General features: G+C 45.3%; 1 protein-coding gene across 1 annotated transcript in view; it reads right to left on the bottom strand.

The window, feature by feature from the left end:
- The window catches only part of tmem150b (transmembrane protein 150B), a 37524-nt gene that overhangs the window by 1153 nt on the left and 9357 nt on the right, over positions 1-27014 (bottom strand). The window contains exons 2-5 of the mRNA XM_048617360.1: positions 10804-10863; positions 8826-8893; positions 3972-4099; positions 1274-1451 (exon numbers count right to left, since the gene is read on the bottom strand). Of these exons, the coding sequence (XP_048473317.1) occupies positions 1274-1451; positions 3972-4099; positions 8826-8893; positions 10804-10863 (434 nt within the window). The remainder of the gene's footprint in view (positions 1-1273; positions 1452-3971; positions 4100-8825; positions 8894-10803; positions 10864-27014) is intronic.

The following is a 27014-nucleotide window of genomic DNA, read 5'->3' as shown; positions in this document are numbered from 1 at the left end:
CCACCCCTCTCCCCCGCTCCCCAAAATAGTGTTCTTCTCAGTCCAGATCCCTGTAGATAATCAAAGGGTTAACTCATGTTAACTCAAGAACAGAACCTGAGGCTGTTGTATGTGTACCTGGCCTTTTAGATCATTCCCCTTTGAGGGGGTGGCTCAGTGGTTAGCACTGCTGCCTCACAACACCGAGGACCTGGGTTTAATTCCACCCTCGGGTGACTGTCTGTGTGGAGTTTGTACGTTCTCCCCGTGTCTGTGTGGGTTTCCTCCGGGTGCTCTGGTTTCCTCCCACAGTCCAAAGATGTGCAGGTTAGGTAGATTGGCTGTGCTAAGTTGCTCATAGTGTGCAGGCTAGGTGGATTAGCCATGGGAAAGGATGGGTTGGACTTGGGTGAGTTGTCCTTTGGAGGATCAGTGTAGACTTGATGGGACAAAATGGCCTGCTGCTACACTGTAGGGATTCTATGACTCTATCTACTGTGTGCATACAATGTTGTGACTCTGCCTGACAGCTTAGTTACACTCACAGGAAATCAATTGTTTTGCTGCAATGCCTGATTCATAACTTATACTGTGTTAAATAAACTAACTCATAGAGTTAATCAACCCATCTTTGAGTGAGTGGTTGATTATTCCCAAGCCTGCCTTCTCGTCACATGGCTCAACTTACTTACTAAAGCTACTGGGGTGCTTTGGGCATCGATTTAATTGGATTTCTGGGAAGAACAATTTTTCTGAGCCCTTGAGTTCTTCAGAGAATGAGGTTTTCAATCACAGATTTGTTGGAGCATCGACGGAGGCCACTTGGCCCATCGAGCCCTCAAATTAGTACCGACTGGCCCCTGTCCACCTTCACCCCATAACTCTGCACCTACTTCCTTTTCAGATGGTCATCCAAATCCCTCAACTTGAACCACCACACTTTCAGGCCATTCATTCCTCGCTGAGAGAAAGGTTTCTCTTCACATCGCAATTCCTTCGATCTGCAATCTGTGCCGTCTCGTTCTCAATCCTTACACTAATGGGAGCTGCTTCTCCCTGCCTGCTCTGTCGGGACCCCCCACCCACCTCCCAGGTTTTGAAAATCTCGATCCTGTTCGGAAGAAAACTGTCCTGCCTTCACCAATTTACCCACACGGGCTGAAATTCCTCATCGCGGAAACTGTTCCCTTTCTCCCCAGGCTGGGATTTTAATTGGTGTGAGGCCATCACACACCATCTCCAGTCGGATTGGCAACATGTCCAATCTATCCCAAGTCTTCAGGCTAAAGGATACACAGGATGAGGCAAGCTGTGCATATGAGACAGCAGACTATCCGAACCAACCCGATCCACTTGCCTCCGTGCCTAGGTGTGATCTTGTAGGTCAGTCCCACTTGCAGCCAGAAGTAGAGATTGCCAATATAGAAGGCGAGAAAGGCTCCCACCAGGTGGACGTGAATTTGGTTGACAGTCTGTTGAGGTAAAGGATCGAGAAATTAGTTCCTCCTCTGGAGTTTGTGTTTTTAAATTCTCTTCCCTCTGAGACCACTGAATTACCTGCGGCAACATTATGTGAGCAGACAGTAATGAGTGATAGGCACATTCAACCAGATTATTGCCAACAAACCCAGCAAATGCTGGAGAAACTCAGCAGGTCTGGCAGCATCTATGGAGAGAGAGAAACAGTTAACATATGACTCTTCTACAGAAGAGCTGTCAGCTCTGGCGAAGAGTTATCTAGACTGGAAATGTTAGCTCGCTCTCTCTCCACTGAGGCTGCCTGACCCGCTGTGATCTCCAGCATTTTGCTGCTTTCAGTACACATTCCAGCATCTGCAGTAACTTGCTCCTACAGTTCTACCAGACTCGAGACTTAATTCTGTTTCTCCCCCCACACCCGCCACTGAGTTTCTCCAGCACTTTTATTCCCGCATTTGTTACAGCTTCCTGGCAGAGTTTTGTTTTTATATGAGAGACTCCGTGGGAGGGGACCAAAAGAGAAAACGATGGGAAGTGAGAAATGAGGACTTGGATCAAAGGGAAAGCTGGAGGCGTATTCACAACATCCTTAGGGATAGTGGTTTATATTGTGGAGATAGTCACCCAGGGGCTCTGGGCACAACCTTCACTGACGGATTATGGATTTCGAGCACAGTTTGCCAGCACCACTGAGCAATCTGTGATGGGAGGGAGACTGGACTTTTCCAGCCATTTCAGAGTTTCATGTCCCTGGGAAGGACTAGGATGTAGGCCATCCTCCTTCAGGCAGCCTGCACCACGGCAACCAGGCCATTTTCTCATTTAGAACATTTGAAACTTGCGGAGGAGGAGTCTCAGGGTGGAGGCTGTTGTATATGCACCTTGCCTTTAAGGTCGTTCTGCTTTAAGAGCTCCGTGTACTGTGTGTATACAATGTTGTGACTCTGCCTGGCGGTTTAATTGCACTCACAGAAGTCAATGGCTTTACTGTACTGTCTGATTCACAACTTATAATGTGTTTTACTGTGTTAAATAAACTAACTCACAGAGTTAATCAACTCTTATTTAAGTGATCGATTATTAGAGGTATTAACATGACAGAGGCTCTCTTTCTCCCCCTCCCCTCTCTCACACACAAAACAAACTGTATTTCCCCCTATTCGATCATTAGTCCAGGAGCAGGATTTGGGGTCAAGACTCTGATCTCAGGGTCAAATGGCGGTCACGACCCCATTCTGATTCAGGGCCCGTCATTGGCAGTCACTGTCCTCTGAATTAGCCAATGAATGGGCAGAGAATGGGCTCCCGGTCCCTTCGGGCTGGCAGACAGACTCTGGGCATTGGAGGGCCAGCAAGAGGCACTGCAGCAGACAGGGAGCAACAGGTTGCAGTTCAGGTAAGAGACAGACAGTGAGAGAGGAGGCGGGCACCTCAAGATGGTGATGGAGGTGTCCACTGTTAACTGGCCTTCAAGTGGGCACCTAACTATGGCTTGCAAATTGGGTCACCCTCCTGTCACCGAACCCAACACCAGAGGAATGACGATGCCCTGCAGCATGGTCCCAGCAAATGTGCGCATCAGTAGCGTGTAACTTGCTCCAGCCCTCCTTAGTGTTTTGCACCTGTATGAGGGCTTACGTCCTGAGCCCATGGTCAAGGGAGAAGGGCAGGGAGAGTGAGGGGAAGGTGACGGGCTAAGGCGAGGCTTCCTTCCATCGATTTCCAAAGGCACCTTTGGTTTTTATTAAGTGTGCATGTTGAGGAACAGGACTTACACAGATACGTGACTTAGGATGTAAAGTACGCCATTCAGCCCTTCAAACCTACCCTGCCATCTAATACGATCATGGCTGACCCATCCGGATTCTGAATTCCCATCCACCCTTTGCTAACCTCCAATCCCACCGCCCCGCCCCCCCCCAGGCCTGACTAGAAGCTATCTACCCCCATCTTAACAAAACTCGGTGATGCCCACCTCCTCCACCTTCTGACGCCGAGCTACCAAAATCGTACAACTCTCTGAGAGAAAAGAGTCCCCAGTCCCCTGCAGGAGTCCAGTGAGACCGAAACTATTCAGAAGGTCAGGCCATGCAGGCACGTTCAGTCAGAGCCAAATGTTTAGCAGCTTCCGAAGAAAAAACGTTGGGAAAAAGTCCTGAACGGCTTAGAGAGAGAGAGGAAAAAAAAAAATCGCAGAAACAGAAAAACTGCTGGAATCTGATGGTGTGGGTAAACTCACACATTTTGTTCCGAAAGTGTTTGGAAGTCAGAAGAAAGCCAGCTCCATGAACCAACTACAGCTGACTGAGGAAGGAACTTTGAAGTGGAGACTGGTTGAAACTTCACTGAAGTTCGGACATCCTGGGGCAGCCATGCGTGCATTGGCAGCTGGTATTGGCAAAACCGTAGCCCAGCAAAAATCCGCCCGTTCGGCCAAAACCATTGACCACCTCCCAAACCCCGCTCCCCCGCCACAATCCTCAGCCCCGACTCAGTCTCACGTAACAAGTTACCTGGAAATTTCCCACCAAGGAACCTCCTATTGCACACAAGCAGCCAGCCACCAGACTTACAATATTCAGCGCCGACTGGTATCCATAGTCTATGACTTGCTGGTACCTGATGACACAAACCCAAATAACTGCAAAGAACAAGAAAGAACGGTTTTAAAAATAAACATCCTTTCCGAAGCATTGAAGCTTCATTCCTCTAGGTCAGGTGAGGGACAAGAAAAGCGCCCTGAGCAGATGACTAAGGGAGATGACGGTGTTGCGATAATGTCACTGGATTAATAGGCCACAGGCCCAGGCTAATCCTGTGGGAAGGAAAGTTTTTTCACTGGAGCATGGGAGTTTGAGGGGTGACATGATAGAGGTTTATAAAATCGTGAGGGTTATAGACAAGGTGATTAGCGAGGGCCTTTTCCCTCGGGTGGGGGAGTTCAAAACAATGATTTTTTTACAATCATGGGAGAAAGATTTAAAAAGGACATGAGGGGCAACTTTTTTACGCAATCTTCTGCTAAATGGCTCCTGTCATTTTAATAAGAAATCTGTGACGTTCGAAAGTCATCTCGGTGACGCTGACTGTGAAAATATCATTGATTATTGCTTAAAACGCAGCTGGTTCACATGTGGTGGTACGGTGGGTCAGTGGTTAGCATTGCTCCCTCACATCACTAGGGACCTGGGTTCAATCCCAGCCTTGGATGGCTGTCTGTGTGGAGTTTGCATGTTATCTGTGTGGGTTTCCTCTGGGTGCTCTGGTTTCCTTCCACAGTTCAAAGATTTGCAGGTTAGGTGGATTGGCCATGCTAAATTGGGGTGGGGGAGGGTAGGTCTAGGGTGGATGTCCTTTGGATAGTTGGCGCAGACTTCATGGGCTGAATAGCCTTTGTATGCACTGATTCTTAATATCCTTTAGGTGAGAAAATCTGCTATCCTTACCTGGCCTGAGCTACATGTGACTCCATACACAGCGCAATGTGGTTGACTCCTTAAGCCGTCTGCAATGGCTGAGCAAGTTATCACTGTGCTGTAAGTCGGTGCTTGCTATGAGCAGATTGCCTACCTCATTTCCCATATTGCCATGTGTGCAGACAGGACAGGAGTCTTTGAAGTTATCATGCCTGCTAATGGCAATCAGAGGATCAAGAAGAGAGGACCTTTTTTCCTCCTCCTTGAAGTGAATAGTAGTACTACAGCTGGTTGCTGATCCTCCAGGATTAGCCTGAAGTCCCCAGGACCAGAATGTTAGTCAGATGTGATTCAGTGGGTAGCGCTGTTACCTCTGAGTCTAAGGATTCCATGTTCAAGTTCCACTCCAGGATCTGATCGGAAACTTGGGTAAGATTTATGTGAGAGGGGGATTGATGGCCTAGTGGTATTATGGCTGGACTGTTAATCCAGACACGCAGGTAATGTTCTGGGGTCCTGGGTCTGAATCCTCCTGTGGCTGATGCCGGAATTTTAAATCCAATAAAAATCTGGAATTAAGAGTCTAATGTTGACCATGAGTCAATTGTCAATCGACTGTAAAAACTCATCTGGTTCACTAATGTCCTTTAGGGAAGGAAACTGCCATCCTTACCTGGTCTGGCCTACACGTGACTCCAGACCCACAGCAATGTGGTTGACTCTTAACTGCCCTCTGGGCAATTAGGGATGGGCAATAAATGCTGTCTAGCCAGCGATGCCCACATCCCGTGAATGAATAAATAAATCAAAATCTCTGTAAACACACCCTGGAGATAAATCATACAGAGGATTTAAAAAGTAGTGGAATTCTTTTCGAAAAATGTTTATTTGACTAATTCTGTCCATTCACTAGAGATGACAGAGATAAGGAGAGAAAGACATTTTTGACTGACTATCCAATCGGAGAATCAATTTTCCAATTGGTTCAGAAAAGCAGGATGAAGAAATGATGGGCAGGTCAGGCGTCCAATAGCATGACATCAGGGACTGGGCAGATTAAAAGGGGAGAAGATGTGATCAATCCTCCAGGAATGCACCCAATCAGAGTTGGCAGTCCTTTTTATTCATACAGAGGATGTGGATGTCTCTGGCTGGGCCAGCATTTATTGCCCATCCCTAAATGCCCAGAGAACAGTTGAGAGTCAAAAACAGAAATTGCTGAAAAACTCAGCAGGTCTGGCAGCATTTGTGACGAGATATCAGAGTTAATGTTTCGCGTCCAGCGACCCTTCCTCAGAACAGTTCTGCTTTCTCTCCACAGATGCTGCCAGACCCCCTGAATTATAGAGTTATAGAGTCATACAGCACAGAAACAGATCCTTCAGTCTAATCCATCCATGCCGATCATGTTCCCAAACTAAACTAGTCCCACGTGCCTGCACTTGGCCCATATCCCTCTAAACCTTTCTGATTCAGGAACTTATCCAAATGTCTCTTAAATGTTGTAACTGCACCGGCATCTACCACTTCCTCTGGCAGTTCATTTCACATACAAACCACTCTCTGCGTAAAAAAGTTGCCCCTCATGTCCTTTTTAAATCTTTCTCCTATCATCGTAAAAATATGCCCCCTCGTTTTGAACTCCCCCACCTGAGGGAAAAGACCCTTGCTAATCACCTTGTCTATAACCCTCATGATTTTATAAACCTCTATAAGGTCACCCACATCCAGACTATCTTCATAACTCAAACTGTCCATTCCCAGCAACATCCTGGTTAATCTTTTCTGAACCCTCTCCAGTTTAATCATACCCTTCCTATAACAGGGTGACAAAACTGTACACAGTACTCCAGAAGAGGCCTCACCAATGTCCTGTACAACCTCAACATGACGTCCCAACTCCTATACTCAAAGATGTGAGTATTGAAGGCAAGTGTGTTAAATGCCTTCTTAACTACCCTGTTTACATGCAACGCAAATTTCAAAGAAATATGAACCCGAACCCCAAGGTCTCTCTGTTCTACAACACCACCCAGGGCCCACCACGAATTGTATAAGTCCTGCCCTTGTTTGTTTTACCAAAATGCAATACCTCACATTTATCCAAATTAAACTCTATCTGCCACTCCTCAGCCCTCCTCAGATCAATATCTCTTTGTAATCTTAGATAACCTTCTTCACTGTCCACTATATTGCCAATTTTGGTGTCATACACAAACTTACTAACCATGCCTCCTAAAATCAGGTCCAAATCAGTCCAGCATTTTCTGTTTTGGTTTCTGATTTCCAGCATCTGGAGTTCTTTGGGTGTTTGGTTAACAGTTAAGAGTCAACCACATTGCTGTGGGTCTGGAGTCACATGTAGGCCCAGACCAGGTGAGGATGACAGATTTCCCTGCGTAAAAATATTTGTTGAACTAATTAAATTTTTAACGACAACGGAAAAGAGGAGAGAAAAGCAACATTATGCCATTGTGCCTCCTGGCTTTCTGTAGTCATGTGTGACCTTTATCATAAGGTACTGACTAGGGACATACTGTGACACATCTCCTTCTGGAATGTGCCTTTGCAAAGGAAGTCTGGAGAGAGATGCTCTGGTCTTTGTCATCCTGAGCAGCTCTATGGTCTGTTCCCCGGGACATACACGAGACAAACATCAATTGCGCCTGGAGAACCATCAACCCGGTGAAAGACCCTCTTTAGTCTGCCCAAAACTTGTTGGTCTTCCAGAGTAAGGAGTTGACCCTGACTGAGTGTTGCAGACTGGCACATTACAAGGCCTAGGGCTACATGCTGAGGGACGCACTAAAGCTTGGGGCAGCTGCTGCCAGGGCACACTGGGGAAAGACCACAGTCTGAGGTCTTCCTGCTGAAGGTAAATGGGGTCCGTTCAGTTGTCTGAGCCTGTAGTTGCCTCAGAATGTATGTAAATATAGTCTTGTACAAGAAAGAAATGCCTTTGGTTTGTTTGGATAGAGTCAAATGCCAATGTTTGTTTGTTTCTTCATATGCTACTGTATAAAACTGAACTGCTTAAGGATGGCACGGTGGCTCAGAGGTTAGCACTGCTGTCTTACAGTTCTAGGGACCTGAGTTCAATTCCAGCCTCAGGTGACTGTCTGTGTGGAGTTTGCACATTCTCCCCGTGTCTGTGTGAGTTTCCTCTGGGTGCTCCAGTTTCCTCCCACAGTCCAAAGATGTGCATGCTGAGTGGATTTGCCATGATAAATTGCCTGTAGCATTCAGGGATGTGTAGATTAGGTGGGTTATGGGGGATGGGTCAGGGTGGGGTGCTCTGAGGGTCAGTGTGGACTTGTTGGGCTGAAGGCCCTGTTCCCACATTGTAGGGATTCTATGATGATGCTTCAGTGACTATGAACAAAAACAAAGTTGCTGGAAAAGCTCAGCAGGTCTGGCAGCATCTGTGGAGGAGAAGACAGAGTTAACGTTTCGGGTCCGGTGACCTTTCCAGCAACTTTGTTTTTGTTCCTGATTTACAGCATCCGCAGTTCTTTTGGTTTTTCTTCAGTGACTATGTATGTGTATACAGATATATTTATGAATGAAATATATTTTTGAAATAAAAAAATCCAAAGGCAGCCAGTGAAAGGCACAGATTGTTGTTTTGAGAGTTTGTAGCACAACCCTAGGCAGACTATTCCCCTGCATCTTATTCTAGTTTGGAAGAAGAGCCATGTTGGACTGGACAGGTTCATTCATCCTCTCTCTCCATAGCTGCTGCCGAGTTCTTCTGACTCGCATTTCTAGCAGCTCTGAGTTTTCACTCTCATTCACTTCCCCTGTTATCAGAGGACCTGCTCTTTGTGAATGCTGTGGCTCTGTCTCACACCGGAAGGAGTTTGGCATCACTGAGCCTCACTGCCCACATTAGGTGCATCTGGAATATTTCTCCCCATGTCCTCTAGAGGATTCCGTGTGAGGTATACTCACCCAGAAAAGACCCAACATTCATCACTTGGCCAAAAATGCAGCTCTGGGGTGGTTCAGCCCCACAAACACTGAGGGAAGAACAGAAAGTCAAAAGTCACCTGTTTGTCGCTCAACCGGCTAGAGCAACGTACATGACGCAGAACTAATAGCACTGTGTGACTATTCTAGGGCTTTCAAGAGGTTTTAAGACTGAGGTGATAAGCTGTTGAATCCAATAAATTAAACGGCTTGTGAGGCCTTGGTTTTTTTTTTAAGCTGGAGCATTAGAAGCAGACTTAACAAGCTCACACAGAACCAGGATTCTTGGTTTTAGTTTTTCAGTAGCAGTTGTTGCTGGGGACTCAAAGCTGGGTTTGGAAGCTGCAGTACATCTCTCCCTGCTACCCTCTCTCTCCCTCTCTTCCTTAGAGTTTTCTCTTGATGTCTTCTATTCCTAACTGGAGAATTGCCCATGAGACTATCTGTTTTACTGAAGTTATGGGATGTTATTATATTGGAACAGATGCTGGTTAGTAGTTAAATGATCTATTATTCTGTTAGGCTTTCCAACAGAGTTAATTATTCCAATTTCTTTTGTTGCATTTTAATTACGATGCATTAATAAAGTGTGTTTTGCTTCAAATCTGGTGGTTTGCCCAATCAAATTGCATCTGGAATGCAACGCCTGGCACTTGCCTTTAAAATAAGAAAAATGTGGGGTCTAGGCTATAATATATGTTGAGGGTTTGATCTGGTCCAAAACAACAGAGACAGGCTGTTTGGCCCAGCAGACTTGTTCTAGCCCATATGCATCTCCTTCCATCCTACACCATTTAACCTTGTCAGCATGTCCATATGTTTCTTCCTTCCTAGTGTGGTTATTTATATTGCCCTTAAATGCACCTATGTCACTTCCCTCAACTGTGAGGGAACTGTTGGTACAGTGGTAATGCCACTGGCTTGGTAATATATAGCCATGGACAGACAGATTCAATCCCCACTGTGGCGATGATTAAAAATCTGGAATTTCTATTTTAGAAAGCTAGCCCAAGGGTGACTGCATAACGACTAGCTATTGTCATTCAAAAAAAAATCTGATTTACTGATGCCCTTTAGGGAATGAAATCTGCCATCCTTACCTGGTCTGGCCCCTATGTGACTCCAGCCCCACATGGACTCTTAAATATGCACAAAATGTTGGCCCAGTCTGCAATGACCACACCCCATGTGGAAAGTTTTAAAACTAAAATAAAACAAAGAACCCGCGGATGCTGGAGATCCGAAGCGAACTAAAGCGGAAATTTCTGGAGAAACTCAGCAGGTCTGGTAGCATCCGTGGGGAGAGAAACAGAGTTAATGTTTCAAGTCCAGTGACCACGGATCCCTGGGGTGTCTTATGAGGAGAGATTGAGGGAACTGGTCTGTGTAGAGCTTTGAAGGAGAAGATGTGATCAATGAAACTTAGAAAACACATGGGGCTAAACAGGGTGGATGCAAACAGGAAGTTTCGCACACGTCGTATTACCTAGAAACATGGGAAATAGTCTCAGAATAAGGACCAAGTCAGGGCCGAGATGAGGAGAAATATCTTCACCCACAGGAGTGGGGAAAGCCAGTGGAACTCACTGCCTCAGAAAGCGATTGAGGCCAAAACTTTATGTGTTTCAAGAAGGAGGTAGATATAGCTCTTGTGGCTAAAGGGATCAAGGGATATGAGGGAAGAGCGGTATTAGGAATTGAGCTCAATGATTAGCCACGATCACATTGAATGGTAGAGCAGGCTAAAGGGGCCAAATGGCCTACTCCTGCTCCTATCTTCTTTGGAACACACATGCCTGTACAAAGTTGGGGCTGCAAGTTACATTGTAGAGAGGCAATGATCAGTTACCCTGCCACCTACACTGGGACGTACCTTGCTTGTCTAGATCATTGGGTTTGAGCGATAACACGATATCTTGGAAGATTTGCAATATGCATCTGTCAGCAGCAACAAAATTACCTGATGTAGGGGAATTCCACAGTAACGTTCACAGAACCATTTACCACCGCCATTCCAAACCTGCAGGGAATTCACAGGCAAAGTCAAAATGGCTTGTTTAATATTTGCATATGACACGAAACAACACAATAAACGAACGAGATAAAATAGCATTACATGGTAATCTGACATTTGGGAGCACTGACGATTTTAAAAGAGTCACAGAACTACACAATGACACAACCATGAATTGGGCATAACATGATAACCAAAGCCCAAAGGTTGGAGGTGAAATTTGACGATAATTAAACTGCTGTGAGAAAGAAATGTGTGCCTGTCCAAATGAATGGAAACTCAACCACTTGTTAAAAGGAAGATACTGACATTGCTTTCAAAGAAAGCCTGGCATTTATATAGCACCTTTTTACAACCTCGATGAATCCCAAAGTGCTTGACAGCCAATGAAGTACCTTTGGAGTGTCATCATCTTTGAGTGTCAGACAGATTGCTATCAACTTATACAGGTTCGGGGCTGCAGATGTCTTGGAGAGGTACGTGAAGCAATAACTTGCTGATTCAGAGGTAATGGCTCTATCAGCTGGTCCTCAAGAGCTGAACAGAGATTGAACACGCTAAACTTAAACCTAATTTTGGTAGATATGAGTCAAGAATGTGGGGAAACAGGATGGGAGTTAGCAAACAGTTGCCCTGACTCCGGTATAAGAAATACAGTAACACAAGAGGAATTCTCAGTAGGAACAGAGAGAAGAATTGTTAAGAAGGTTCAATGATTGGGTCTACGTTGTGGAAGTAAAGTGATCTCTTTAAGATTAAACCGTGCCTAGACTAAGAAGGTGATGTAATCTTGGCTGCTTGCAGAACAACATGTCCTGGAACCAACCAGGGAACAGGTTATTTTAGACCCTGTAATGAGACAGGTTTAATAAGTGGCCTCAAGCCGCAAAGGATCCTCCAAATAGGAGTCAACATGGATGCCTCAGAAACCAGGTATTACCACTCAGTGTGAGACACAAACCACCCCCCGCCATCAACAACCCACAAGGACAGCAGAAACCCACTAAGAAAGCCATCAGCAAACACATAGAGCTAGACCCCATGTACCCTCCATTGCGAAGGAAAACAAGAAGTGAGATAACACAGAACAACGGATGCCAGAGTTTAAATACCAGGCGGGAAAACGCAACAGCACCTCATTGGAGGCTGCACTGATGATGTTACCCAGCAGGGAAATGAAACATCTGCGGAACAACGAACCAGCTTGGCGAGCCAACCAACCTCAACACCCACAACCCAAGCTACAAATCTACTCTAAAACATTAGAGTCAACATAACAAGATGCAATTTCACAAATCAGTCTGACGATGCAAAACGTGGGCCTGGAGAAATCACAGCACGTAAGGAGACCATTCAGCCCGCTGTGTCTTGTGCTGGCCCTGCGAACGAGTGATTCCCTCAGCGCCAATCTCCTATCTTCTCCCCCACATTTTAAAATAATAATCTAGCTCGCTCTTGAATGCTTTGGTCAAGTCTGCCTCCACCAAGTTTTCAGGATATGCAATCAATGAACGTTAAATAAAGGGGTTTATAAAGCTATGAAGACAAAGTGGACTGAATAGTTAGGTTAAAAGATACAGCAGTGGAGGAGCAATGGCGAATGTGTCGGGGATCTTTCATTCAGTTATACAGGGCATTGGTGAGACAACAGCTGGAGGGCTATACACAGTATTGGTCTCTTTATTAGAGGAAGGATGTAAATTGGAGGCAGTTCAGAGAAAGCTTGTCAGACGAATCCTAGAATTGGAGGGTTGTCCTGTGGGAGAGGCCGGGGTTTTGGAAGAGTTAGTGATGACCTGATTGAAACATATAAGAGATGAGGTGTCCTGACACCTTGGACGTGGACAGGATGCTTCCACCTATTAGAGAATCTAGAATCCCTCAGTGTGGAAGCAGGCCATTTGGCCCATCGAGTCCACACCGACCCTCCAAAGAGTATCCCACTCAGACCCAACCCTGCAATTCCCATGGCTAACCCACCCCGCCTGCACACTGTGGGCAATTTAGCACAGCCAATCCATCCTAACCTGCACAACTTTGGACTGTGGGAGGAAACCGGAGCACCCAGAGGAAATTCACGCAGACAACAGGGAAAGCATGCAAACTCCACACAGACAGTTGCCCGAGGGAATCGAACCCAGGTCCCTGGCGCTGTGAGAACCACTGAGCCACCATGCCACCCTAGAACTAGGTGCTATGGTGTAAAAATGAAAGGGCCACCTTTTTAAAACAGATGCGGTCACAAGTCTTTGGAACTCTCTTCCTGAGGATCCTCTGAATGTTTTTAAGACAGCAGCTGACATATTCTGGGTGAGCAAGAGGGTGAAAGGTGATCGGGATAGACGGAAATGTGGGTTTGAGGTTACAGTCGGATTAGCCATGATCTTACTAAATGCTGTTAGCAACGCTTGGGGGCCTCTTCCCCTTCTTTGTAGGTTAATATAAGTCTCTACAAAAGATACATTCTGTTCAGAGAATGGCTGTACAAGAAGAAAGCAGCATCAATGGCTAACAAAGGGAGCTAAGAATGCTATTAAGTTGAAAAAGAAAGATGGACAGTGCTGCAAAGATTATTGGTAGACCAGGAGATTACAGATATTTGGGGAAACAGCAAAGCTAATGAAGAGGTGCTGAGTGGTAGTCCTTCAGAGGATGACACCCGGGTATTAATATTGGGAAATGAGGAAATGGCAAAGACTTTGCACAATTATTTTGTACATCACTCTACAGTACAAGACACAGAAAGGATCCTAAGAATAGTAGAAAAGGAAAGGCAAAAGAAAGAAGGTACAATCCCACAATCACTAGGCATTAAGGACCGGGAAAGCTAATGGGAAAAAAGACAAGACCACTAGCCTGCATCCTAGAGTCTTATAGAGTTACATGGCACGGAAACAGACCCTCTTCTCCAACTCAGAAGAGGAATGGATCGGTTGAGATCTTTTAAGTATAATTTGTCCTTGGCACTGGCTAAGGCGCATTTATCACCAGCTCCAAGATGCCGTGAGACTTGCGCCCTTGAGCCAGTGGGATCATGGCAGATTGATCTAGAAAGGGAAGTGCTGTGGGTTGGGCTGTTACAGCAATGCAACAGCCTGCTATAGTTGTTTTTACACGTGGAAGGAGACTGGATGGGAAGGGGGTGAAGCAGTGCACTGGAACCTAATGTTCTGATTGTTGATTTTGCCTGGAGTTGAGAAGTGAGTGCCATGGTAACGTACATAAATACGACGTGCACGAGTGCTCAAAGCATACTTACACAGCCCAGCAGCCTCCTGCTGCACTGACTACGAGCAAGATGGGAAGAAAGGCCCATCCCCACATCCTTCAGAGTCTGAAACAGATTGCAAACCGGTGGTTACTCAGTAATACAATCCCACCCATTACCAGACCCTTTCTCAAGCAATTGCTCTTTTCATGGTGCAACTTGGTGTTACACAATGCATTTGGGTTCTTTACAGACTGGTCAAAGAGAAGGCAAAGTCAAGAACTGTCCTGGGGTTTAGCTTTTAAAGTAACGTTATTTATGATACATTAATACGAAGTACTGCTGTACGTGGTAGTCATAGATATACCAGGCTTTTATCTTATAGTTACGTTAGGTAACGCTAATCTACCTTCTTTCTGTGTTCACACCTCTCTGTTCCTGAGTCTGGTTGTTGGAATCTGATGGTGTTCTTCCAGAGCTGTGTTAGCTCTGCCCACACCGTGGTAGTTACACTCATTAAGGTGCTGTTCTATGACATTATCACAAGGCGACTCCAGGACCCTAATGACCTCACCCAACGGTCGCCTGTGTACCTTGCCACGGGAAATCTTCCCGAGAGGTTAGCCCTCGACTAAGAAAGCCAGTGTCAAATTGTCAGCTGGCTTTTGGATTGGATTACAAAGCCCCATCCAACTGATCCCCGGAATGGCAGGATTGTCCTATCAGGAAAGAGATTGAGGAAACTGGGCCTTTATTCCCCAGGGTTTTCGAGAATAAGGGGCGATCTCGTTGAAGCAGCAAAATTCTTACAGGTTTCAACAAAGAAGATGTACAAAGGACATTTCCCCTGGCTGGGACACAGTCTTAGAATGAGAGAAAGGCCATTGAGGATTGAGATGAGAAGGAATTCCTTCACTCAGAGCGTGATGAATCCTTGGAATTCTTTACCCCAAAAGGGCTGCGGAGGCTCAGATATTGTGTACAAGGCAGAGAGCAATGGATTTCTACAATTTGAAGATGTCAAGGGAAACATGACTGGTGAGGCAAATTGGCATTGAAGAGGAACATCAGCCAAGACCTTATTGAATGGCAGAGCAGCCTCAAGGGGCTGAATATCCTGCTCCTGGTTGTATTTCCTATGTTCCTGCCTCGAGATTTTAGCCCAAATAAACTCAGTGTTTAGAACAAGCTCGTTGCCCCGGTGACCGTTGCGTGATTTAAAGATTGTGAGCATTACTGTCGAGATATCTTCAGCAAAATCCACAACAAAACTCAAGCCAAAAATCCAGGCTTTTGTTCAATCTTTGCTGCAGAGAAAGCTGACAACCCATTCATTGAACAAGCCTAAACGGTTATGTTGACAATCATACGGAGTTCGGGAATTTCCTTTCACAGATGTACGGAGAGGCACAGGATAGCTGGGTACAATTTATTTATTCGCTCACAGGATAGTAGGCAATACAGACGACATTAGCCTTTATCACCCATCCCTCACTGCTCCTTGGGAAGGTACTGGTGAACTGCATGCAGTTCCTTGTGCTGTAGTACTGTTAGGGAGGTCATTTCAGGCTTTTGACCCAATAGCAATGAAAGAATGGCTTTATCTAGACAAATCAGTTGATTTCTCTTGCCTTTTCTCTGTCAATTTCTTCTTTCTCCTCTCTCCTGAAGGTTTTGCTCCCTGTCTGAACACACAGTGCCAGGGCTTTCCTTTGATAGCTTTCAACACGTGGCTATTATTCAAGTGGTTGGGTTTAGTGTTGAACCTCACCTGTTTGCAACATTAAGAACATTAGAAAGACCAGCTGGAGTTAGGTCTGCCAAGCTTCTACCTCATCCCACTCCCTGCATTATCTCTGTGTCCCTGAATTCACTTAGAAGACCCCAAATAAAAATGTATCGACCTCTGCCTTGAATATACTCGACTGAGCATCCACAAACTTCTGGCAGAGAGAATTCCAAAGATTCGTAGCCCTTTGAGTGATGAATTTTCTCCCCATCTCAATCCAGAAAGGATGGGGTTGAGTCGCAAATTCTCCTAACAGTTGAGCAGTATTTAAATAGTTAACTTGCATTGCCATAACCTGCAGGGACTATGGGCCAAAAGGTGGAAAACGGGATGAGTGCAGTTAGACTTTTGTTGACTGACACAGTCATCTTGGGCCAAATGTGCTTCTTCGGTGCTGTAAACATCTACAAGTGCATAAAGACCGAAAGAACTGCGGATGCTGTAAATTAGGAACAAAAACAGACGTTGCTGGAAAAGCTCAGCAGGTCTGGCAGCATCTGTGAAGGAAAAAAAAATCAGAGTTAACTTTTCGGGTCCAATGACCCTTCCTCAGAACTACAAGTGTCTACAACTACAGAACTACAACTATGTTTCGCTAACTCTAAGGAAGGGTTACCAGACCCGAAACATTAACTCTGATTATTTCCTTCACAGATGCTGCTAAACCTGCTGAGCTTTTCCAGCAACGTCTGTTTTTTTTTGTTTTTTTTGTTCCTGATTTTGATTTTGATGCTGATTTTGCTCCTGATTCTGTTTTTTGTTCCCGATTTACAGCATCTGCAGTCCTTACAGACTTCATTTCCCTCGCCCTAGTTAAGGTGTGTGACTAATATATCCACAAGGTGCTCAGTCATGATCTGCTGTGATCAGTAATCCTCACCGGCTGCACCTATGGTTTCATAAGTAGTCACCACTTCCTCCCTCCACTCCCACCATCTTGTGTTCCAAATCAAGAAAGGTCGTAAGTTTTAATTTCTATTCATTGTTGAGTCATTGGACTCATTTAATAATTGCAAAGCCTCACATTGCCCCACAAGAGGTTTGTGGTCTATCTAGAACAAGGGGACATGGCTTTAGGCTAAAAGAGAGATGGGGAGGAACTAATTCTCTCAAAGGAAGATGAGCAGGAATTATCTCTCTGCGGAATTCATCACTCCACAGTGCAGTGAATGCTGGGACATGGAATAAATTTGATGAGGAGATAGACCGATTTTTAATTAGTGAAGCATTATGGGAAGCAGGCAGGAGAATGGAGTTGAGTCCAAGATGGGATCAGCCATGATCGCATTAAATAGCGGAGCAGGCTCAAGGGACAGAATTGCCTACTTCACCTCCTAGTTATGATGTTATTAGCTCATGTTCTTAGGCCCCATAAGACTTGGGAGCAGAAGTGGCAAAGGATCACCAAGGGTTATGGGGAGAAAGCAGGAAAGTGCAGTCGAGGATTATCAGATCAATCATGATCTCATTGAATGGCAGAGTGGACCCAATGGGCTGAATGGCCTTATTTTGCTCCTTTGCCTTGTGGTCTATGTAGGCCATTCAGCCCATCGCATCTGCTCCACCATTATGGATTATGCCTGATCTGACAATCCACAACTCGGCTTTCCTGTCTTTTCCCTATAACCTTTGATTCCCTTACTGATTAGAAATATACCCATTTCAGTCTTGAATATACTGAACAACCCAGCCTCGATAACCCTCTGCGGTAAAGAACTCACAACCCTCTGAGAGAAGAAATTCCTCCTCCTCTCTGTTTTAAATGGCTGACTCCTCAGTCTGCGAGTACATCCTCCAGTCCTAGACTCTCACACAGCGGGAAGCAACCTCTCCACATCTACATCGTCAAGCCCTGCCTTAGTCAAATAGTCTGACATTATCGTGGGCCGAACAGAATCTGGATATTCAGGAAAGGAACTGGGAGGGGAAAAAGTGGCAATTCAAAAGGATGTCTTAATCCCACAGTCTCACTTTCTTTCACCAAATAATTCCAGGGGAAAAATATCATTCCATATAAATTCCTTGGTCACTAAGCCTTCACACATCACAATTTGTATTTTCTTTAAGAGTTTACATTTGTGTAAATAAATCATGACTTCTATATATTTTTTTATCCCTCGCCCTATCCCACCAAATCCCACATTGCTTACTTGTCTTCTGTACTACATCAGGAACTAACCATGTCAACGTGGATCTCCACATAGTTGTTTTGCAGTTAACACTCTGCATATTAACTATTTATAATCATTAAATATTGACTTGACCAAAGGTTATATACTTATGGTTTGGTATAGCTCAGTTAATGTGGGAATTTCTATCCATGGGACACAGAAGACTTTCAGAACAAGCTCCCTTGTGCTCACAGCTAATTTCTAGTCTCTACAAGCAGTCTCATAATCTGAAGGTCCTGAGTTCAATCCTCAGAGAAGGCAAGTTTGAGAGTTGGTGGCTTTTGGGGTGGCAGGGTGGCACAGTAGCTCAGTGGTTACCACTGCTGCCTCACAGCACCAGGGACCCAGGTTCAATTCCACCCTCAGGTGACTGCATGTGTGGGTTTCCTCCAGGTGCTCCAGTTTCTTCCCACAATTGAAAGATGTGCAGGCTAGGTGGATGGGCCATGCTAAATTGCCCATAGTGTCCAGGGATGTGTAGATTAGGTGGGTTATAGGAGGATGAGTCCATGTGGGATGGTCTGAGGGTTGGTGTGGACTTGTTGGGCCAAAGGGCCTGTTTCCACACTGTAAGGATTCTATGAACCAAATATTTCTCTCCTTTAGCAGAATGAGGGTCTCCAGTTTTGACATTTTTTTTGTTCCTTATTCCTAATCAGAAAATACAGCAGAAACCCACAAAATATATATTTTTCCCATTATGTCCAAAAGCAGAAAGGGCCGGCTCAGGCTAAGCCTACCTTGTCAGATTTATTGCCCGATGCAAAAGAAACATAGAAACATAGAAAATAGGTTTGGAGTAGGCCATTCGGCCCTTCGAGCCTGCTCAACCATTCAATGTGATCATAGCTGATCATGCAATCTCAGTATCCCATTCCCACTTTCTCTCCATATCCCTTGATCCCTTCAGCCACAAGGGCCACATCTTGCTCCCTCTTGAATATATCCAACAAATTGGCCCCAACCGCTTCCTGTGGGAGAGAATTCCACAGGTTCACAACTCTCTGAGTGAAGAAATTCTTCCTCATCTCAGTCCTGAATGACTTACTCCTTATTCTTATACGGTGACCCCTAGTTCTGGACTTCCCCAACATCAGGAACATTCTTCCCAATCTAGCCTGTCCAGTCCTATCAGGATTTTATATATTTCTATGCGATCCCCCCTCATTCTTCTAAATTCCAGTGAGTACAAGCCCAGTCAATCCAGTCTTGCTATACAGAAGCAAAAATACACCAAGGGATACTTAAACAGCAAACTTGCACAACATGGGAACAAGTCTGTTTAATTAGGTAAAGTAAGAAAACAAGAAAATGAAGTTTAAAATGTTTGCCGTTACTTTCACTAAGTGCTTGATGAAGCTTTTGTTTGGTAATAATAGCAGAATATTATGTGTGCACTTCCATTTCACTCCTTATGCAAGTTGGGTGGCTGCAAGGAATTAAAGACTCCAATTAATTCTCTGGGTTATAAGGTTCTGCCACATTTTTACTCATCTATTGGGAGTTTTGGAGAAATCAGTTTATGTTTTGATGGTGATTTGAAATTATGTTTGGTTCCTAAGAGTTTAGCTCCCAGAAAGAAGTTGTTTAGCAGAATCACCTATACTCAAAATATCTTCACCTGACAAAGGAGCAGTGCTCCGAAAGAGATAACACAGTGTGGAGCTGGAGGAACACAGCAGGCCAGGCAGCATCAGACGAGCAGGAAAGTTGACGTTTCGGGTCGGGACCCTTTTTCTGACCCAAAACATCAGCTTTCCTGCTCCTCTGGTGCTACCTGGCCTGTTGTGTTCCTCCAGCTCCACACTGTGTTATCTCTGACTCCAGTATCTGCAGTTCTTGCTATCTCAGCGCTCCGAAAGCTTGTGATTTCAAATAAACCTGTTGGACTATAACCTGGGGGTGTGCTGTCTGAGTTCTGACTTTGTCCACCCCAGTCCAACACCGGCACCTCCACATTACTCCAAAAAAATTGGAACAGTTGGAGATAAGATCAATAAATACAATCCGATTCATTAAAAATACTGCTTCATTAATTTGATTAATTTACTTACCGATTAAGTTTCTAACAGCCTGCTTTGCTGATGAGGTATTGAATCCTTAGCAGGGGGAATATTCCGATGCCTGGCTTAAGGCATTAAAGATTCATAGAGGAGTAGGCATGTTCAACTGTGTGGAGCTGCACTGAAAAGCTGATCTGCTTTTTTTATGCAAATCTGGACTAGGAATCCAAACTTGGCCTCTCTATCTTCCTCAATATTCTTTTCCTCTCCCTAACCCGAGAAAATTGCAGCGATCCTACATCGACTCTAGCTGAGGCCGGTTCGCAAGGCATGGACCAGGGACAGAACCCAGTTCTACGTTTCTTCGTTCAGCGTTGCCTTTAGCCAAATAGCAGTTTTCCAGAATTGGGTTCACGGAACTTATTTTTAAACAACAAATTTCCTGTTGAATTTACTGTTTATATATAGATTTGTGTATATTTAAAGTATAGCTCACTCACCTCTTTCCAAATGAATAAAGTGAAAGCAATCGAACTAATCCCTTGGGTGTTTTACCTCTACACATAAGCAGCCAGTGTTTTCCACTGAGAAATCCTTAAGTTCATTTGTGATTGCTACCGTATATACTCATGTATAACCCTACACAATATATAAGTTTGCCCTCGGGAAGAAAAATCAAATTCAGCGGGATTAGTTTAGGGATACGAATTAAAATACGTCAATGTCCTGTTTCAGCTGACATGTTACTATTCTCCAAAGTCTGAAAATCACCACAATCCCGGGCAACCACATAGAACCTTTACAGTGTGAAAGTGGGCCATTCGGCCCATCAAGTCCACACTGATCCTTCAAACAGTATCCCACCCGCACCCTTACTCTGTAGCCTTGCATTTCCCATGGCTAATCCACTTAACCTATAAATTCCTGGGTACTATGGGGCAGTTTAGCATGGCCAATCCACCCTAACTTGCACATCTTTGGACTGTGGGAGAAACGCACACAGACAGTCGCCCAAGGCTGGAATCAAACCCAGGTCCCTACTGTTCTGAGGCAACAGTGCTAACCACTGAACCACTGTGCTGCCCCAGAGAGAGAGAAAGATAGCAAAGGATGTGATTGAAAAGGCCTGGTGCGCTCCACTGGTACAGAAATTGAACCCTTGCTGTTGGCATCATTCATCATTGCAACCAGCTGCACAAGCTAACCAACCCCCCCTCCATTAATTATTCTCCCGGGAATGTGGGATCGACATTAAGGAATCAATCTGCCTTTGCTGTATGAAGGCTATCACTTCCAAATTCCCCTTCATGTCACGTACTGCCCTTCTTCGTAAGAGGACTGAGAATGGGGAACTTGGTACCTCAAGGACGGAGCGAGTCAAACAGCATAGATTAATTTAAGGGGAAGCTGGGTAAAGACATGAGGGAAAGAAGTCGGGGAGTTTAGACAGATGGAGTTAGACAAGGGAGGCTGAGAGGAGGCTCATGTAGATTGTAAACACTGAGTTGTACTTGATGGGCTGAATGGCCTGTTTCCATGTTGCTACATCCATATCTACAATTTGCTTTTCATTCTTGCTGGGGAGAACTCCTTTGAACAAGGATGGCTTGGTGGCTCAGTGGTGCCGCACAGCACTAGGGACCCAGGTTCGATTCCACCCTCGGGCGACTGTGTGGAGTTTGCACATTCTCCCCGTGTCTGCGTGGGTTTTGTCCAAGTACCGTGGGTTTCCTCCGGGTGCTCCGGTCTCCTCCCACAGTCCAAAGATGTACAGGTTAGGTGGATTGGTCATGGGAAATGCAGGGTTACAGGGATAGGTGGGTGGGTCTGGGTGGAATGCTCTTTGGAGGGTTGGTATGACTCAATGGGCCGAATGGACTGCTTCCACGCTATAGGGATTCGATGATTATCGAGGTGGTTAACACCATCAGCATTTGCAATGCAGCAGTTCACACACAAAGTCCCCCCCAACTCTGGCCGTGTGATAACGAGCAGCAACACTCAAAACCAGAGAGCAAATGAATAAAACAAAAAGCCTGAGAAAAGGTAGAATGACTCCCCTCATCTCACTTTCCTGTAGCTTTGGATTTCTTTTTCCCCCGTCAAATAATGGACAAATTCCCTCTTGAAAGCCACGACTGAAAATGTCTCATCCACCACACTCTCCTATATTAATGGGTTTCGAGCCTGAAACTAGACAGGCACTGGTCTTTGAGAATGCTGGGTTATGCAGATAGAGGACACAAGGACAGAGAGTAGAGAGTGGAATATGATTCACATTCTTGAGCAAGCGTGGCAGAAATTGGGGGTTAAAATCCAGGGTGTGTGAGGGATTTAATCTAACCTTCTTGAGTGATTTCACAAAAAGGAGTTGGCGATGGGATGACACGCAAGTTAGCAGCCAGTATGAAATCTACAATGACTCTTAGTGCAATAAATAGGAACTATCGCTCTGGACTTGTGACCTTATTGTTTCCATTCTCAGCATTACCACTGTCAATCAAGGCAGTTCTGACAGTGAGTGGGACTTTGTACTGAGGAGGGAGATATAGAAGAGTAATTTTCCATAGATTACTGAGCACAATTGGCACAATCCCTCACTGGACAGAGACAGTGGGTCATACAGGAGGGGGTGGGTTAAATCAAGGTGAGATACGAAACGGTTGATTGTAATCCAGTTAAACAAGGGATCTGAGATCTCTATCAGCAACACAGTGATCTCCTTTAGAGGAGATTCACCAGGATGGTGTCTGAGCTGGAGAACTTTAGTTCTGAGGAGAGATTAGATAGGCTTAGAGTAGGGAGGGCGAGATTAGATAGGTTGGGGCTGTTTTCCTTAGAGCAGAGAAGGCTGGGGCAGGGAGGGCCGGGGGGCGGGGTGGGTGGGGGGAGCCCTGATTGAGGTGCACAGATGGGAAGAAACATTTCCCCTTAGTGGAGGGATCAATAATAACCAGGGATGTATTTAAGACTACAGGCACGAGGTTTAGAGGGAATTTAAGGAAGGTGTTTTTTTTTCCCGGATGATCTGGAACTGACTGCCCAAAAGGGTGGTAGATGCATGAACTATTGCTATATCTAAGAAATTTTTAGATGATTATTTGAAGCACCGTAGCTTACAAGGCTATGGGTCAAGCGCTGGAAATGGGACCAGGTGCTTGATGACTGGCACAGCCATGATGGGCTGAAGGGCCACTTTCTGTGCTTTAAAACTCTGTGATTGTGTTTGGCTTGATGGGCTCCACTCCACAAGCATGGGATGCAGCAAGGAGGTAAAGCCACAACTGAGGATCATCAAACAGCACCTTCCAAAACCCACATCCTCGATCAGTTAGGAGAAGGGAAGGCAGCAGCTTCTGGGGAAACACCACCAGCTGCAAGTCCTGACCTTGGAAATATAACAATGTTCCTTCAGGGTCTCTGGGTCCAAATCCCGTAACTCCTTCCCATAACAACACTGTTGGGCGGATCTACAGCAGGTGGACTGCAGCAGTTCAAGAAGGCAGCTCACCTCCACCTCCTCCAGGGCGTGGAGGGATGGGAAATAAACGATGCCCACATCCCATGAAAGTATACATAAAACTACAACAGCCAATGCAGGGATTGATCCACTTGGAATATTGTGTTCAGCTCTGGTCTCCTCATTATAGGAAGGATGTGGAAGCTTTAGAGAGGGTGTAGAGGAGATTTACCAGGATGCTGCCTAGACTGGAGGGCAGGTCTTATGAGGAAAGGTTGAGGGAGCTAGGGCTTTTCTCATTGGAGCGAAGAAGGATAAGAGGTGACTTGATAGAGGTGTACAAGATGATGAGAGGCATAGATAGAGTGGATAGCCAGAGATTTTTTCCCAGGGCGGAAATGACTATTACAAGGGGGCATAATTTTAAGGTGATTGGAGGAAGGTATGGGGAGATGTCAGAGGTAGGTTCTTCACACAGAGAGTGGTGGGGGTGTGGAATGCGCTGCCAGCAGTGGTAGTGGAGTCAGATACTTTACAGACTTTTAAGCGACTCTTGGATAGGCACATGGAGGATAGTAAAATGTAGAGTATGCAGGGTAGATTGATCTTAGTAGGATAATAGGTCAGCACAACATCATGGGCCGAAGGGCCTGCACTGTGCTGTACTGTTCTATGTTCTATGGTCCTGAGCTGTTGCCCATTTAGCCAAATGAACTAACCAGCCCGGAGCACAGTGGAATCAATTACTAATCAGTAAAAAAATCACAATTTTCAGCAGCTTGATTGCCACCTGCAATTCAACAGCCAGAGTGATAGTGGTGTACCGCATGGAAACAGACCCTTCAGTCCAACTCGTCCATGCCAACCAGACACCCTAAATTAATCTAGTGCTGACTTCAAACTACTATCATTCCACTGCGAACAGGTAGAAATTACCTGTACGCCTCAATCTTCTGTGCCCAAGTCCCACCTTAGGACCTGAGTGCAACAGTCAGAGCTGACACCGAGGGAGTGCTGCACTGTCGCTGGAGCGATCTCCCAGACGAGGTGTTAAACTGAAGCCCTGTCTGCCTCCCAGGGTCCCGCTGAAAGATCCCATGTGTGGTGCTGTGCAGTGTGGTCCCCGGGAAGCCTGAACCAATCCCACTTTTAGACTCGGACAAGAAACTCTGCATCAAAGCGTTCTTCAGGTTACTCTATGTGCTGTGGATTGATACAATACAGCTCAGCAGCTGACTGTAGCGGGGCGATGAATGTGTCACACCAGATACACTCCCACATGACTGTTAGTTCCTTACCCTTTAAGAAGGATACAACATTCCCTCTAACTTTTTAAAGAAGGTGACTATGGATTAATATATCTGTCCCTTCGTTACATTATTACACCTGGACTAGTCAATTAATAATTGACTTTTATCATTTAAACTTAACACCCACAGAGTCTTTCATAAATAATAAAAGTAAACTACAAAGGAGTCATAGAGATAAACAGCAAGGAAGCAGACCCTTTGGTCCAGCCTGTCTATGCCGACCAGATATCCTAAATTAATCTAGTCCCATTTGCCAGCATTTGGCCCCTATCCCTCTAAACCCTTCCTATTCATGTACCCATCCAGATGCCTTTTAAATGTTGTAATTATACCAGCCTCCACCTCTTCCTCTGGCAGTTCATTCTATACACGCACCATCCTCTGCATGAAAAAGTTACCTCTAATGTCCCTTTTAAATCTTTCCCCTCTCACCTTAAACTTATGGACTCCCCTACCCTGTGGAAAGGACTTTGGCTATTCATCCTATCCATACCCCTCATGATTTTATACACCACCATAAGGTCACCCCTCAGCGTCCAGCACTCATGTTGAAAATTAAATTAAAATACAGACATCTGAAACAATCACAAAGTGCTCAGTTTAGTTTAGTTTAACACGCTTGTCTTCATTGCTCATACCTTTGAGTATAGGAGTTGGAACATTATGTTGAGGTTGTATAGAAAGTTGGTAAGGCCTCTTCTGGAGTGCTGTGCGCAGTTCTGGTCACCCTGTTCTAGGAAAGATATTAATAAGCTGGAGAGCATTCAGAAAAGAATTACCAGAATATTGCTGGGAATGGAGGGTTTGAGTCCTAAGGAGAGGCTGGATAGGCTGGGACTTTTTCACTGGAGCGAAGGAGGTTGAGGGGTATCTTTGTAGAGGTTTATAAAATCATGAGGGGCATAGATAAGGTGAATGGCAGGTGTCTTTTTTCTAGAATGGGGATTTCTAGACTAAGGCATGTATTTTTAAGGTAAGAGTAGAAAGATTTTAAAAAGACATGCAGAGAGTGGTTCATGTGTGGAATAAGGAAGTGGTGGATGTGGGTACAGTTACTACATTTAAAAGGTGTTTAGATAAGTACATAAATAGGAAAGGTTTCGAGGGATATGGGCCAAACACAGGCGGGTGAGACTGATTTAGTTTAGGATTATGGTCAGCATGGACTGGATGGACCAAAGGATCTATTTCCATGCTGTATGATTGTGGGACTTTATGCTGGAGAAACTCAGCAGATCTGGCAGCGTCTGAGATGAGAGAAACAGAGTCAATATTTTAAGTTTGGTTAAATTAATTCATTGGATATGAGCATCTGGCTAGGCTGGCATTTATTGCACATCCCTAATTGTCCAGGGTTGAGAATCAACCACATTGCCATGGGTCTGGAATCACATGTAGGCCAGACTGAGTAAGGACATCAGTGAATGAGGTGAGCTTTTCCTCTTGACAATAGTTTTATGGTCATCATCAGACTCTTGGTTCCAGATTCGATATTGAACTCAAATTCCAACGTCTGTAATGAAGGGAATTGAACGTGAGTTCCCAGGACATCTTCAGGGTCTCTGGATATATAGCCTAGCAATAATAGCACTAGGCCATGACCTTGCCCTGTTTGATGAGAGTTCTGAACAGGAGACATACAGACGTCAAATGTTAACTCAGTTTCAGTTTCCACACTTGCTAAGAGTCTTTCATAGCTTTTGACTTTTTCATAAACAGTATTTGTGGAATGACAATCAGTAAAATGGTGTGCACAGGGGGACATTATACACGGGGACACTACACAGGAGGAGGTTGCATGGGGGACACTGCACAGGGGGACATTATACAGGGGGACACTGCACAGGGGGATTCTGGGTGTGGGGGCATTGCACAGGGGGACATTGCACAAGGGCACACTGTTCGGGGGACACTACACAGGGGAACACTGCATGGGGGACATTATACAGGGGGACACTGCACAGGGGGATTCTGGGTGTGGGGGCATTGCACAGGGGGACATTGCACAAGGGCACACTGTTCGGGGGACACTACACAGGGGAACACTGCATGGGGGACATTATACAGGGGGACACTGCACAGGGGGATTCTGGGTGTGGGGGCATTGCACAGGGGGACATTGCACAAGGGCACACTGTTCGGGGGACACTACACAGGGGAACACTGCATGGGGGACATTATACAGGGGGACACTGCACAGGGGGATTCTGGGTGTG

This window comes from Rhincodon typus, chromosome 37 (genome assembly GCF_021869965.1).
Source record: "Rhincodon typus isolate 14 chromosome 37, sRhiTyp1.1, whole genome shotgun sequence".
Taxonomy (NCBI): Eukaryota; Metazoa; Chordata; class Chondrichthyes; order Orectolobiformes; family Rhincodontidae; genus Rhincodon; species Rhincodon typus.
Note: the sequence above shows the minus strand (reverse complement) of the source record. Positions and strands in the feature narration are given on the sequence as shown.